General features: G+C 42.4%; 1 protein-coding gene across 3 annotated transcripts in view; it reads right to left on the bottom strand.

Annotated features, from left to right (window-relative positions):
- The window catches only part of kiaa0825 (KIAA0825 ortholog), a 121,380-nt gene that overhangs the window by 53,077 nt on the left and 51,450 nt on the right, over nt 1-16,853 (bottom strand). For all 3 annotated transcript variants that reach the window (XM_032516561.1, XM_032516562.1, XM_032516563.1), the window contains exons 21-22: nt 16,023-16,178; nt 14,448-14,542 (exon numbers count right to left, since the gene is read on the bottom strand). In XM_032516561.1, coding sequence (XP_032372452.1) covers nt 14,448-14,542; nt 16,023-16,178 — 251 coding nt within the window. The remainder of the gene's footprint in view (nt 1-14,447; nt 14,543-16,022; nt 16,179-16,853) is intronic.

The raw sequence follows: 16,853 nt of genomic DNA, 5'->3' as shown, positions 1-16,853 counted from the left end.
CGGCCATGCCAAAACACATTTTGAAAATCTTAATGGATAACGGACAAAACTTTTGCTCTTTGGATGTAATAATACGCACATACACATTATCACCATAAAAAGAGAATATTGCTAATGAATTTATCTGACAAATTGAATGTATCTTTAAATGTTCACTGACAATGCACTTTGAATTTGTTTTCCCTCCAACAGCTGTTTTTTTGTGGCTATGTTTTTGTTAGTCTATAAGATTTTAGGGCTTTTATGCCCTTTATTGGACAGGATATCTTGAAGACAAGAAGGGGGGGGGCAACTTGCAGCACAGGGCTGCTGGTAGGATTCATACTCGCGGTTGCTGCCAAGGACTCAGCCTAAATGGGGCGCACCCTCTACTGGGAAAGCTAGAAGTCGCCCCATTCTGTGGTTATGTTGAAGAACTCATAGCACTTGGTTAATGTTAGGGAGAAATCATACGCTTAATTTGATACTGAAAAAGTAAACAGTGACTTGAAGCGCAAGACCGTACATGTTAAAGCGTAGCATTTTTTTCTAAAGATGTTTTTGGCATTTTTAGGCATTTCTTTGATAGGACAGCTAAAAACATGAAAGGGGAGAGATAGGTTGAATGAAATGCAGCAAAGGGCCAAAGGTTGGAATTAAACTCGTGGCTGCTGCAGCAAGGATTGAGCCTCTCTAAATAAGCACAATCTTTACCTAACCTTAACCAAAGTGCTTTTGTTGCTATTAACAACACGTTAGACTCAGGATGAGGACTCCTGTCTCTTGAGTTAAAGTCCTGTGATTTGTATGTTCACCCACCACCACATCCACCTTACAATATGTTTACACTATAAGAGTCAATTTCCCTCACTTGACAATGTTTCCATGTCAACATTTTTAGACAGCCTTTATGTTTCACTTAAAATGTAATAGGCAAAACACATAACAGTAGTAGTGTATACACAACATATTTCTGGGAGTTAGGGTTGACAAGAACGCAAGAGATGTGAAAAATATGTGACTATGTCGTAATACTATACAATGTTGCTTTTCAGATGTGAAAGACATGAGCCCAATTTGTCCTGCCGCAGCCATGTCTGCTTCTTCTATGCTGCAGGAGTATATTTTTACCCTCTAAAAATGCTTCATTTCCAATGTCTTTTATTTGCGATTGAGCACTAAGATTTTGCTGCCAGCCTTCTTTTCTTTTTTACCACAAGTGCTTCAAATATCTTCACAATTGTTTAAAAACATTCAGATTTGTTTTCGATAGCAATAACTACATGCGAGAAAGACTAACTTTCAACCAAAGCATGCAACTAAACTTCATAACTTAAGAAGGAATATTTGTATTTGAAACTTTCTTTGACAAGGATCCCAACATGTTTAGTCCCAGTAATGCTCAGATGCACATCACATACACTAAAATAAATAAGGACATGGTGTACATATAGGTGGACCTCCTTGAAACGTCTTCACTGCAGGCATTATGACCTCTCCACCAGGCATGTGGCCATCACAACTAAAGACCCTACAGAGGTGGGATGGCCTTCCAAGACAAAACAAGAGAAAAAAGAGAAAAGAGATGGTAGTGTGGCCCAGTGTGTGTGTGTGTGTGTGTGTGTGTGTGTGTGTGTGTGTGTGTGTGCGTGCGTGCGTGCGTGCGTGCGTGCGTGCGTGCGCATGTGCGCTGACAAGATGGAGAGGAGAAACAGAAAAGACAAGAGCAGGAAGAGACTCACCTTGAGAGGAAGTGAGGATGAGAGGAAGGAGGGAGTCGAGCCACCTTTAAACTTCAACTCCTTTGTCAGATGCATAAGTACTGGATTGAGAGCTAGTGGCAAGCTATATGGAGAGCACTGGGAGAGGCTCACCTTGAGGGGAAGAGCTAAAACCTCCAACATCCAGACTACTTTATGAGACGGTGTAATAAGCAGTGAATGGACAGATACCAGTAAGGTGCATGTGCAAGGAGAGTGGAAACAGAAAGGCCTCGGAGTGAGGCTAACCTTGAGAACAGTGAGGGGCAGAGAGAAGGTCTACCACACTGTGATAAGAAGGGCTCTTTCAAAGGGCTGGAGGAGGAACACTCAGACAGGAGGGCTAGGCAGGCTGACTGATTGCAAGGTACAGCCCAAGGGTCACATTCTGACTCAATGAGGGCAGAGATACTGGACACACATGCATACTCACACATACCAGGCCCACAAGACCCATCCATTCACCCATACGTGAACACTCTATACCCCTCTGACCAGCTCTTCATCATTACACGTCAAACTCAAGATGAATAGAAGACAGATTACAAAACAGATGGAGTGATAGGAGGCCAGATAGGAAGAGACAGGACAGGGAGGCTCGACAGTAATCTAAATGTCCTTTCCTATGATTGTCATTGGCATTCTTGTAGACTGGCATGTAGCAGTACAATATGTCAAATAATACCACTCACCGTTCATTCTGCTGTAAAGGGTATACCTGTTTCCATAATGTCACAAGGAGAGAAGAAAAAACGTTTAAAAAAGATGCTTCCAGCAAGCCTATGTCCTGCATCCAAAGAATCCATCAAGATCCCTAAATGTCTCCAGTAGCAAATTCAATCAAACAGACTGTTCTTAACAGTCATGACAAAGCATTACAGAGGAAAACAAAGATATTTGTTTTCTTAAAGAAATGAAGGAGAGAAAGAATTGATTCCTGCAAAGGCAATTCACCTCAGAGCAAAAATTCCAATGCCTCCCCTTCATGTTTTAATTTTTTTTCTTTCCCTCCTTCCCTTTTACTTTGTCTTATGTCAAAAACAACTTGGGCTAACATCGCAAGCTGTCACATCAAGGCCATCCCCTGCATCTTACAAAGGGGAGAATTCTGCAGTTGGGTGGAGCAGCAAAGCTCTCAGACACCCAACCATCGTTTACACACATGAGGTGTAAAGACTGACGAAAAAAAAAGAATTATTTGAACCACAGTTTGTGCCCTGAGGACAAACCCATTAAAGCACAGTGAAGGAGGTTTTCCATGAAATAACTGAACAAATACTGTAGACATGGATGAAATGCTCGTGGTAGTAGGAGATCTAAATTCCAACCACTTAAGCTGTTTAAAAACAATGTAAAAAAAGAAGAAGAAAAAAAGAATCCTCCCAAATGATTACCGTGTAATTGTTATCCGTCAAATACAGCACAGTGCTTAAGAACGCCTTGCTTATCAACCAACTCTGAACACAGCTATAGCTGCAACAGGATCACAACCCAGTGCTATAACAGAGTCTTTCATCATGTCTGAGTGGACACACACAGACACACATACACACTTTCAACATCAGCAGATGCTTTCAACCATTAACATCATAGAAGCCAGATAAGTGTGCCCCCTCTTTTGAAACAACCACCGGGGAGGTGAGAGGCCTTGTAGTCAACATACTCAATGATCAAAGACTCAGTAAAACATGACCCATGATGGTTTCTCTGAGAAGATAGGAGAGGGGGAGCCAGAGCAGGTAAAAGGAGAAAGAGTTGAAAGAAACAGAGTGAAAATCCACAAAGGTCGGGAAACAGAGAGTGGGAGATAAGGGGAAGGGAGAGAGCAAGCACACACTTACCATTTGCCACTGATAAACAGCCTACCTGGTCACCACATGCCTTATAATTAAGGTTGGGCATCAACAACCTTAATAGAAATTCATCAACAACTATAATAGAAATTATATTGTTTAGAATGAGCTTTTGGATTGTTGAAAATGAAGTTTCTACTTGCTGTGCTTCTATCTGTGTCACAGATTCCCCATGCATCAATGTATTTGTTTAACCTGGTTAGGTTAAGCTCCTGTTGCCATTGAAAATTGTCCCTAAGCTTTGCATAAAACAGTAGCAATACAACAAAATGTAAATTGATTAAATGCTAGGTAAACACACCTGTTATACTGTTTATTGATCCCCAATGGGGGGGATAAAACTTCCACTCTGTTTCTGTAAGTGATCACTAAACACAGGCCTGAAATACACACACACACACACACACACGCTCAGGACCTATTCCTGCACAAATGGAGAGATGTCAGAGTGAGTGCAGGAGGGGGGGGGGGTATAGGACCTTACCCAGGAAGTGAAGTAGCATCTCCTCTGCTACCAATCCCCACTCTGTACCTTGGTCCATACAGGGACTTGAATGAGTAACTCTCTGGTTCACAACCCAACTCCTTACGGACTGAGCTACTGCCACCCCTAATGACATGACACAGCATTTTATGACATGTTTGCTAATGCTGGTTCATCCAACTGTTGTCCCTCAGCTTAAACATGGTAAGAAAGAGAGTGTTACGTTCTTCTTACAAAATACCTTGCAAAATACAGTATGTCAAATTGTCTGCTGACTCAAATAATAAAGTACGCTCAAATTAGAATCGAGCAAGCAAGAAATCAGAATTGAGAATGGAATCAAATTGATAGGAATCAATATGCAAACTCTCTTCAATCTTTTATCTTCCATAACTATGGGGTATAGGTAGTGAAGGCATGTAAAAGCAGCAATGGGAGAGGAGAGGAGAGGAGAGGAGAGGAGAAGAGAGGAGAGGAGAGGATGAAAACAGAGGGTTGACCCCAGTTGGAGTGTTCACTCTGGCTGTCTGTAGATTTGTCAAGACAAGTGCACCTCTGTGCTTACCTGTAATGGCACAGGGGCAGGAGGGCGGGACAGGCTATTTCAATTCAGTGACAGCGTGTCTGAGTAGGTCTAAGTGTTTGTGTGTGTGTGTGTGTGTGTGTGTGTGTGTGTGTGTGTGTGTGTGGTGTGTGTGTGTGTGTGTGATTTGTCTGTTACAAGAGAGTGATGAAGAACGGCAAAGAAAAGTGGAAACAAGTGTAGAGAGAGCTCCTGGACAAAAGTTGGAGGCGCAGAGTATAAAGATGACCACATTAGAATATGAATCCAGGGCCTTGGGCACTCTTGGCACTTAAAGAGCCCCTAAAGTCAAGTGTCAACTATTATGTGTCATCAGTGTTGACACAGGGTCACAGAGCAGGACGGAGGAGGTCAGCGACGGTGCTCACCCTCCCTCTCAACATGCACAATTTAACAGTCCCACAGAGTGCAAAAAGGCCTAGCTGTCATTTGAGTGGAAAATAGGCTTTGCAGTGTCAAGAACATCTAAACAGTTTTTTTATTTAGGATTTTCTTGTACAGGCTGAGACACTGTCTCTAAGATTCATTTACAGTAGGTGAACAGTCATATTTGCATAGACGCATTCAGCTAATAATATGATATTTTACATAACACACGACACGCGCATTAAAGTCGGTAAAATTCACAGATGGACCTCATTTCCTCTGATTAACTATCAAATAAGTACAAATAAAACACACAGGCAACATGCTGAATGTATAAAATGCTTCAGTTGTTTGCTGCTAAACCAGCTCTGTAATTACCTGAAGGATGTTTTAATTGTCGCATGTTCTACTCTTAATATTACTCAACGTTTTAGCAGCCCTCCAAGTGAGATTGATTGGATAAATCAGTCAGAATTATGAGAAAACAGGAGGTCTGCCAATCAGCGATGTGTGAGTCAGTTTGTGTGGTTTCGGCATTTGTGTGGCTGGGGATGTGCCAGCGCATCAGCACATGTACAGTACATGTTTGTTCGGATGTGTGCATCTCGATGTGAGTGTGTGTGTGTGTGTGTGTGTGTGTGTGTGTGTGTGTGTGTGTGTGTGTGTGTGTGTGTGTGTGTGTGTGTGTGTAAGTATATAGGGCTGACAGCTGGGCTTGTTCAAAAGGCTTACCGAGCATTCTGCCTGTTTGGGAAGCAACAAGCGCATAGTCTATCTGAACAAGGATCTAAAACCTGTGTCAACAACATAGTGCAACTGGTGTAAACAGCCACTGAGTCAACATGCTATCATTCACATACCAATGCACAAGCAGCTCTGAATTATTTTATTCTAATATGATGCAGTTTTAGCAGAAAAAAGGTAACAAAAAGACAAATGTATTTTTCCCAGGTCAAAAAGAAATAAATTAATATAGAAAAACACTCCAATTTAGAGACACATAATTTGTGTTGTTTGTGTATGTTTTCATGTGTTTGTGTGTGTTTCCTTGTATGTGTGTGTGCAGGTAGTGTGTTTGTTCTTGCCACTTGTGCATGTGTGTATCGGATGCCAATGTATGTACACCAGTACAACGGCACACTGTGTGTCAGTCCATCAGCATGTCGGCATCACAGCCCTTCACTAAGTCCCAGATTAACAGTGACAGGCAGAGATCCCTCTAATTATCTCTTCCTGGACCACATGCAAATGGCAGAGCCGCACAGAAAGCAGCGATTGGCTGGGGAAGCCTGAGCGCTGCCGTCGGGCTAATGAGCCTGGCGACAGGATACAACCTCGTGATGTACCACCAAAACAAACCCTTACTGTCACACACGTTCGCACACACACACACACACACACACAAACACACACACACACACACACACACACACACACACAAAATGTTGTATTAAATTATGTTTGAGGCATTTAGCTGATGCAATTTTTAAATAAGTACAGAAAGGTTGAACATTTTGGCAGAAACCAAATGAAAGTCTTTTACTTTTTTGGAAAAGTGATGATCTCTCCAACTCCTATATTACAGTGGTGCATCAGCACACAAAAATATACAAATTCACATTAACATTTACAATTGTCTTTGTATGGGTCCAACTAGCCATATTAACACCACCACTATTACTGTATGACTGATATGCAGCACAGCTCTTCCTAACTGCAGTATTGACTCAGTAAACACAAAACATAATTTCAAATAATGTTTCACTTCATAGAGTTTACAGTACAATCCTTGAATACACTCATCAAACATTCAAACATTCTAAAGCCAGAAACCTAACTCAGTGTAACCTCCAGAGGGTCTGAATAAAGATGGGACATGAAATAGAATAGTAAGGAAATGATGGACTGGAACAGACGGTCACAGTCTGGCTCTTGACAATGCACTGCTTCAGTCAGCTAAAAAAGTCAACTCAGTAAATCAGCAGGAAACATGGCAACAGCGTCAAACAGTCCACCCTTTCTTGAACTGAGTCCCAGTCCATCTTAACTGATTGACAAAACTGGTTCCAGGGGCAAAATATGTAATTATATTGGGGACGGAGCTGACAAAAACAAATACCCTGTAGACTTATTTAAAATTTGTAAGCAAAAGTTTCGACAAAGTTCCCAAAGTCAGGTGTAGCAATAAAATACATGAAGGTAACATGGGTGGTAAGTTACCAAAGCATCCAAGTGAATGTTTTTGTGTTTGCCGTGGTATTGCAGTACATTTTTAGATAGTAGTAGATATTAATACTACCGTATAAGAGTCCTAATGACAGCTCACAATTTCACCCAGTGTAATGTGGCAAGGCTCATTCGGTATTTTCTTCAAGCACACATAATTTTCAGTAGGCTGTACACAATTTGATAGACAGAAAACATGCCACTTGCTGGGTTGTCATTAGCCTCTTACTTCTGATTTGCAGCCTGAAAAAAACGACTGATGTTGGGGGAAAAAAAACAGGCCATAAAGTTGCTACATCATGGCTCATTTCATATTTATAAAATCCTGGTTTAAATAGATGCTTATAAGGTCTGTGTAGCAAAAAGTGATCTTGCAAGAGAGTAGTTCAGCTTTGTGAGGCTTTAACTGCACAATGCTGGCATGACAACAACAGAAATTCCTTCCCTCCACCACCGTTACACATACTGAAGACAAAAGCATAGCTTTCTATTGCGGTGTGGAGCACCATCTTTATATGTGTACCACTAAAATACCCCAGTGTATTTGGGCAGCCTTGGGACTTGCCATTTTTAATCAGGAACGGGTGGCTTTGTTTTGTCCCTGTTCCATCAGGCATATCCCTCCATCCTTGGAGGGCTTTGCAGTAGATTAAGTGGTATTTTCATTTAGCTCTGGTGTTACAGAGTCTCTCCAACTATTCTTCCATCGATGGTTGGAAGTTGGAACAATCACAGAGGTTGCTATTTATGTTATGAAAGTATCTGAAATCACAATGTCTGTGAAAAAGAGGTCAGATGAAACTGCAAAAAGTTCACAATACACGAGGGATAACCAGATAATCCTGTTGAGAAGCTTGCCTTGTGGCATAAGCACTATGCACCGACAATCCTGTCACTGAATAGTGATATTACTGTATTGTAGTAGTGTTAACAATTGTAACCAATTCAAAGCCTTTGGGAGTGGAGATTGCAGCAGTAAAATGGTTAGAATATGATATGTGGTATAATAACCAGTAAGAGACGGGAAAACTCATTTACACATGACTGAATATACATGAAGGCATGCACATTTAACTCCCACATGCACCACTGAATGGTCTGTAGAGTAGAAGTAACAGGTGAAAATATTCTTACTGTGTCAGCATCCATATACTACTTAGAGCTGGTCACAGTGAACAGTATGTATTGACCTGCCTTTCATAGCCATTATTTAAAGCTTGACCAACGACTTTCACAGGATAATGAATTAGGATTTATTTATGTTACAAGAGAATCCGGATGGCCGAGGTTGGAGAAAAAGATATTGTTCAACTGTATTGCACCACACAGTACAGTCTTGGGTAACCACAGAGAACAGAGCAATGTGCAGTAATGACTGATGTCTCTTGTCTCTACAATGGTGTGACCATGACCACTCTCTGAGAAGATAGATTTGCCTCCACCCTGCAGATCGTTTTTAGATGGACAAGTCAAATATTTCAGATGTATCACACCGAGGCATCACGCTGGAGGTGAGAGGAGGTAAAAGGAGAACAAGAGATAAATACAACAGAGGGGGAAAAGAGAGAGCGAGGGAGAGGGGAGGGAGGAGGGACGAAAAGTGCGTCCAGCTTGCCTGCCTGGCTGACAGTTGACTCTGTTGGATGTGACTTTCACAGTCTGCTGGCGGTTTGTGTGGAAGCCATCACATCTGTGACTGGCCGTTTGATTAATGAGCCTCTCAGCTTGTCTGTGCAGTTTGAGGAGGGGCCACGGCCTTATCCCAGGCATCACTGATTTATTCGCCTTTGGAGCAAACCTCCAAATATCACACACACTGAAATATAAGAGGGAACATTCACACACATGCAGGCAGACACATGTACACCCTCCATGATATGCATACAGTATACAAGTTGGTGCAGTGCAGATGCATACGCACACAGACAGGCTTGGAAACAGAAGCACAAGCTCATCCCTCTCCTCTACCACCTGCTTACGGCTAATGAAAACCTCAATGTGTCAGTGCTGTCCAGGGGTAGCGAAGACAAAACACACCATGTATAACCAAGCAGACAAAAGATGTATTCTGTCTCCACCAACACAAACTCCCATCCCTAGCTGTCAGTCAGCGGAGGGGACACACACAAGGGGATCGACGAGAGAAGAAAGAAGCCCTTCCTCAATGACACATCACACTCTCCTGATTTTCAAAAGTGACAAGTCTTTTGAATTTCGGGCCTCACAAGACAGAGAGCCTGATGATGGCTTGAGAGCGTTTCTTCTTGTTTCTTTGGCAGCATCAGCCATGAAATGTCACTCTGGCTAACCTTGAAGCTCTGTTCTCCTGTGTTGTTTAATGCTTCCAAGACTAGGGCAACCAACTGCTCAAAATGGTACAGTAACATCGGCCTTTAAATCAGATAAATGATTCCAGAAACACTTACAGGTACATAAATGTGCATACGTGTGTGCATAACCTCACACAAGCATGCTCATGTACTCTCGCACACACACACACACACACGCTCATGTACTCTCTCTCTCTCACACACACACACACACACACACACACACACGCACACACACACACACACAAAACCCCACCAACCACAAGCACGCACTCCCTCATTCCCCGAAGCGTAAAGTAAGACTATTAATCCAGACACACTGAGATCCAGCTTCTCCCCAGGTTGATCAGCGTCCGTGGAGGAAGACGAACATTCTGACATATTTGTTTTTATTTTATTCCCTGAGAAAAAGGCCCGCCATATGGCAGAGCCCAGGAACAGATGGCGATTGCCCACTTCCTGAAAGCACAAGCGTCTATCGCTGCAATTTAAGGAGCCGCTCAAGCAAGAGAATGCCACAGACTGGCATTTTTCCACAAACTGCTATTGTTATGGACCTGAGGGGCAACAATGTAGAGGAAATGCTTTAGTGTTCAGTAGTTACAGTGTAGCTTAAGCTATCAAATTTAGGGGTCAATGCTGCTAGTACTCTCTTACTGTCAATGTATGAAATGAAATTGTGAGAACAAGTGCTTACTTTGAGCATTAGCTGTAAAAAATACCACAAGCCACAGCATATCTAACTTTAGTTTATCTGCTGGCCAATCATTTACAGTTTACTGGCCAATGTATGAAGTCTGTTGTCCCATGATTTCCGGAAACGGTACCTGGAGCAATGGACCAGTGTTGTAGATGTAAGCATGAATGTCCTTGGGTGATATTAGGTCCTTATGATGGAGTGGAGGAGCCGCCCTGTGACACATCAAGCTTCATCTCTCATTCTCGGCTACCCCTTATCAACCAGGTCAGAGGACCTTTTCTGACATACAGAAACAAGGAAGGTGTCTCAAAAAGTCACCTTGGCAGATGACAGTTAAAATGTGACTTTCTATCTATGGCAATGCTCCATACTTTTCTCAGAGATTTGCTTCATTTTCCTCGGATTGGAAAAGATAAATGACAGAAAAGACTATGGTTTATGAAGTCCTTGTAGCACAATGAGAGTTAAAATAAGAATAGAGGATTTTAAAGGGTAAGCCAGGACCAAACAGATGAGTTATCCATTGAGCAATAGTTGAAGAGAAACTATTCTGTATCAGTTGAATCACTTGGCACTTTGACTCCATGCTTTACAACAAATGACAGCTTATATTTTGAAGTCAAAGAGTAAGGCAATGTGGACACTATTCAATCTGTACTTCATGTCAATTAATACCAAACCCTTGGTGTCCAATTTGTTCAAGGTGAAATATCAAGCACACATTTAACCTGAGTAAGTAATGTAATTGACTTTGGCATTTCATAAAAGAACCTTGCTGCTAATACCAATAAGGAACTGAGTGAATACGCATCAGGAGGGTTAATAGAAATCTGTCCTGTAGTGCTATTGAGGTCTGCCCATGGACTTTGATTATTGAATACTGTATGAGGTGGTATTTCTGCATGACGCCTCTTTCATAAGTCAATGTATTGGTTGACATGATGTTGTGTTATGAATGATGGTGTTAAAGTAATTAAGATGTTGTTATAAATAAAGGACAACAGAAAACCCAAATCAAAAAGTATAATTAAAAGTATTTCTCTATGGGTCATGACCGAAAGAACGAGATCCAGGGTACAAGCAACCGAAATGGGTTTCCTCAGGAGGGAGGCTGGCATCTACCTTAGAGATGTGAGGGTGAGAAGCTCAGTCATCCGAGAGGAGCTTGGAGTAGAGCCGCTGCTCCTTTACGTCGAAAAGAGTCAGTTCAGGTGGTTTGGGCATCTGGTAAGGATGCCTCCTGGGCGCCTCCCTAGGGAGGTGTTCCAGGCACGTCCAACTGAGAGGAGGCCTCGGGGAAGACCCAGGACTAGGTGGAGGGATTATATCTCCAACCTGGCCTGGGAGCACCTCGGGATCCCCCAATCGGAGTTGGTTAATGTGGGTCGGGAAAGGGAAGTTTGTATCCCCTGCTGGAGCTGCTGCCCCCGTGACTCATTACCCGATACCGGATAAGCGGACGAGGATGGATGGATGGATGGATGGAGTATTTCTATTGAAATGTGTAAGGAATAAAAGATTACAATTACAGATGCTGGGAGAGTCTGGCTTTCAGTCAACCAGCTATCCTTTCAGTCAGTCAGTCAGTCAGTCAGTCCATAATTTATCCATAGATGAACTTTTAAAACTGCCATTTATCTATAAAGGCCAAGATTGAGTCAAACTCCAAGCCATTCAGTTAAAATACCTTTCAGTTTGTCATTAATCCACCTAAACTGCCTTTTTACATCCATTGAACCAACCAGACAGTAACCAAAGCAGTCTACCAGTTAGTCAGTCAATTAGCCAGGAAATAAGACAGTTAAAAAGTTAGCCCACCCACAAGTCATCCATCTTTCCATTCAAACTTCCAGCCTGCCAGGAAGCCAGGTCAGCCAGTCAACCCTGGGGGTCTTGGGGTAGTATTAATCAGTCTGGTTTCTGCTGAAAAGCTCAATCTGCAGATGATGGATGAGCCATCGTGCTGAGGGAGCTAAAGTGACAGGTGACAAAGAAGGACACACACACTTGTATAAATCCTTCCTGTCTGGCTACACCATCAAGGTAGCAGGGTGAAAGTGTGTGTGTGTGTGTGTGTGTGTGTGTGTGTGTGTGTGTGTGTGTGTGTGTGTGTGTGTGTGTGTGTGTGTGTGTGTGTGTGTGTACAGGCAAGTGTCTCAGCATGTGTCCTGCTCTGCTAATGAAGTCATCTGAACAGTGATTTAACAGCCCTGGTGTAAAAGCCTACCGCCCTTAACTCACAGCCTTGCTCCATTAGAATGTGATATAAACCCTGGGCACAATAACTGTCCTGCCACTGTAACAATATATAGGAGGCCAATGGGCCACACTGCTAACTTACACAGTCAAGGGAGTGAAAAAATAAATTGGCTGTGTACAGAAAAAGGGAAGTCATTCAAGGAGACTAAAACTCACAAGACAGAAAATACAGAACATCACAAGGTCACAGTGATAGGTGTTTCCATACACTATGAGACCGTGTTATTACTATTTACATTGTCAAGTGTGTAAGATTGTATCCTCTGGTTTATCATACAACTGGAGGGAGTAAAAGAGTAATTGTTGCAAAGCCGCTGTGAAAACAGCCGAGGGCACTTCGGTCTGCAGTTATGCAGAAAGCATTATCCTTATCTGCACTAACAAATGGATCAGTGGATCCGACATCAGTGCGCTTATCCCGTGAATGGTCTTCTACAGCTTGAGAGATATTTTTGAGTCCAAGATGGATCTGAGGAAAACTTTGACAGCTTACATGTCGCCAGCCGTGAAACTAACTTCCAGCTCTGTGCGAGTGTCTCAGGCAGAACCAAAGCCATTCTCCAAATCCTCCATGAAATCTGCTCTTCTGGCCCAACAAAGAGAGGCTAATGAGGCAAATGGCAGAATCTCAAACACTTTGATACTGTGAGATTAGGGTGAATTATATAACCTTTACCCCCTCCCACTCCCATCCTTCCTCATAGTTTTGGTGCCTTGTCAGTGTTGACAGCTCTCCCTCTCTCTCTCTCTCTCTGTCACTCACAATTTCAAATTGCGTTCAATCTCATCTTTTTCCTCTCTCTCTTCCTATCTGACTTCATATCAACTTCATTCAGTTTCTATTCATGTATGTCCCAACACTAATTTGGCTCAGTCAAGCAATGACAGTATCTGTTTTAACATGCAACAAAGCAGCATATAAGAGGAGGAATAATGGAGTGTGTATGTGTATGTGTGTGTGTGTGTGTGTGTGTGTGTGTGTGTGTGGGAAGAGGGGGTAGAAGCATGAAGGCGACAAAGCTCGTCACAGCACAGAGCTGCGTACTTCACCCTTATTAGACCTGTGTCCTTGGCAGATGTAGAGCTTGCCCTTTGTTAGAAAGGTGTGTGTGTGTTACAATGGCGGTGATTTAGAATGGATTGGGCGTAGGCGTGAAGACAAGGTGCAGTAGCCCCATGGCTCCCTGATAGCTGGCAGCGTGACAGCTGCGAATGGAGAACAGGGAACAGCCTGAAGTATTGCCATCTAATATGTGTCACATACCTGCATAAATATTTATGCCCATTGCAGAGCAGAACAGGAGAGGAAGGGGGAAGTGGAGGATGGGATGGGAGTGGTGGACTTGAGCGAAAAAACTCTTCAATTGGGTGACACTAAGATAGCTGCTCGTTTTCCCTCTCCAACGTTTCTGGTTATTTTCAAGGCCTTAAAAGTACCCGAACAGCAGGCATACCTCAATTACCAAAATCTGCAAACATTTTGTCCATGCAGTCTGCCACACTTTTCCAAACAGTTCTTCCCATAGCTCAGCCTCCATTGTGGAAGCCACAGGAGTCCTTGGCCTTTGAACAAAGCGGAAGTTCGAACCTCTGATGAAGAGCAGCAAGGCTATACGATCCCCAATGACTGGAGCTTATGCCGGAGTTAAGTCAAAAGGGAAGGGAAACTGTCCTCACGTGTCTCAAGTGAACAGCTCATTTTGTACAGGTAAAGGCACGACTGATACAGCACAAGCCTCTGTGGAGTGGGGCTTTTATTCCATAAAAAGACTGCTCAAAAACAAAAACACCTGTGAGGATCATAATATAACAACAGGAAAATCATACTCACACTCGCGTTTGCATGCATGCACACACCGCTGCAAACGCAACATGTGTAACTGTAACAAGTGAAAGATGTGTTTTACCTATTGGCCAGCAGAGTTTTGAAGGTGACCTGACTCATGCCCTGATAGGCTGGCAGCAGCCTCGGCCAGTCCCATGCCCAGTCCACCACTGCACTCTGTTGATGTATGAGGATAACGTATTGTTAGTTATTAATCAGGGTTAATACCATCAGTGCATTACTGCTCCAGCTGGGACCCACTAACAAAGGAGGAGGGGGGTCCCCAGCGCAGGCTACAGACACCAGGCGATCAATCATGTCCGCACAAGAAGGTTTTTATTCCAATAAGACAGCAATTAATTTATAAATCCATTTGGGGGGATGTAGCCATCATTTATAGAAAGATAAATCAATTTTGGGAGGGAGTCGTTACTCTTGCGACTGCTCTGCTTTTTTTCTTACCATCTTCAATGGCTCCCCGCCAAAGCCCCCCTTCTCTCTCCATCTCTTTCTCTTTCTATCTCTCTCTCTCTTTTTTGTAAATGTACACACACAAACACACTTGGCACTAGCAACATATTGGGAAAGCAAATAAAAATCAGATTGCTTTGATTGCCAAAATGTCACTCTTAACTCCAGGCTGAGTTTTATTGACAAAAGAAGGAGAACTCCACTCGTTCTCTCCATCCATCCATCCCCCTCTGCTCCTTTCTCATAGGTGATTGATGGATGTAACTCCCCCCCCCCTCCATTTTATTTGACAAACAACACAGGCACCTGAAGCGGAGAAGGCATTTTAATCATTCTCTTAATAGGGTGTTTCTATGCAAAGCTATGCAGCCTCCTGTGATAAGCCGAAAACAGGCAAAGTCTTAGGATTAAAAGTGTCTGTTCTTGGAAAAAAAACAATAGCAGCAACACAGCTACATTGCAAGGGATGTAATGTGTGTATAAATATATCTAATCCATTTTGAAAAGTAAAAGGAAACACAAAAGTCTGTCTTGAGGAAATACTAGCTTTTGGTGATTGTTTTGTGTGATATCAGCGCTGTTTCCCTTGATAGTCGGGGAGAAATAAGGGAGGGGGAAGCTGACAACTCTCACGTTGAGCAAAACTACCTGTAGCCAACGTATCCCCTTCATGTAGAAGAAAATCTAACAATTAACTGAACATCACGGTAGCACTCCTGGGGATAAGTTTGGGGCTAAAAGGGTATACGGTTCAAAGCTCCAAAGAAGTGCACTTTAAGACTGCACTCTCCTTCAACATTACTCATTCTTTTATAAAAAAAAAGAAATTCTCTCATCTTTTCACCTTTTCAGTGTTCTTTTCTTCTTGCTTGGAAAACGCAGCGACCTATGGAGAATAGGAAAGCCGAGCCCCACAAAGACCTGACAACTTCAAAGATTGCCACAGTATCGAGTTCACTAGAGACTCAAACAGCTCCTAACCTTCAACATTAAGCTTCTGGCCTTGGGAGGAAGTTAAAACGACATCGCCCTGCACATCACAAGTACACCCACACGGTACAAAGTCTAGGAATGAAAAAGCTCCAATAATCACTTAATTATCAAAAATGTTTCATAGAGGTAAACTAAATAGATTTACTATCATAATAAACTGTGATTATAACACTGAAAATGCTTTTTGACAAACCTGGTCCAGCTTCTTCTTGCCAATGTGGTCAAATTGGTGGAGAGGGTTGAAACCAGCAGTGTCCGCATGACTATCAGAACCAAGGTCAAAATTCACCAATTGAGGAAGAGTATTGGGCGAGTTTGTGCTTCCACTTAGTTTGAACATCAATAGTTCCTGTATTCAAGAAAGAAGGGGAAATAGAGGGTAAAAACACAAGACAGACAGAGAGCACAATGGTTGAAAGATACATAAAATGACTGACTGAATAGATTCTGTTAAGAGAAAGGCCAAGAGAGAGGCCAAAAAGGTATTTTCACAAAAAACTAAACGTCCTCAAACTGAAAGAGCAACACTGCATGATATCTGGGGAAAAAAACTACTTTTATATTATACTGTAATATTAATTTCATTTTTCACTTGTGATAATGATAATGCATTTCTAAAAGTTTGCATTTCAATGACACCCAGTTTGATTGACACAACAAAAGCACAAAAGAAATCACGTCCAGACAAGCATAGTAATGGGCAGAATGATCTCCATCCACATTTTTCCTAATAAATCAGCCTTACAAAAAGTAAAATTAATAAGAGTTGTTCAAAAACAGAGCAATGAGAACACAGAACATACGGTGTATAGATGTGTGTAGATGTAGAGACCAAGAAGGATTTCAGTACACCAGTACACTTTCTACTTTTGTTTCTGTAACTTTTGCTGTGGTTGCTTAGTACATAAGTCTTGCAAGATCTACAATATAAAGAAATTACATTTACGTGTTCGTGTGTGCGAGTGAGCGAGCATTTGTGTGTGTGTGTGTGTGTGTGTGTGTGTGTGTGTGTGTGTGTGTGTGT

Source organism: Etheostoma spectabile, chromosome 5, assembly GCF_008692095.1.
Source record: "Etheostoma spectabile isolate EspeVRDwgs_2016 chromosome 5, UIUC_Espe_1.0, whole genome shotgun sequence".
NCBI classification, from domain to species: Eukaryota; Metazoa; Chordata; class Actinopteri; order Perciformes; family Percidae; genus Etheostoma; species Etheostoma spectabile.
The sequence above is the reverse complement of the archived record's forward strand: the minus strand, read 5'-3'. Positions and strand labels throughout refer to the sequence as shown.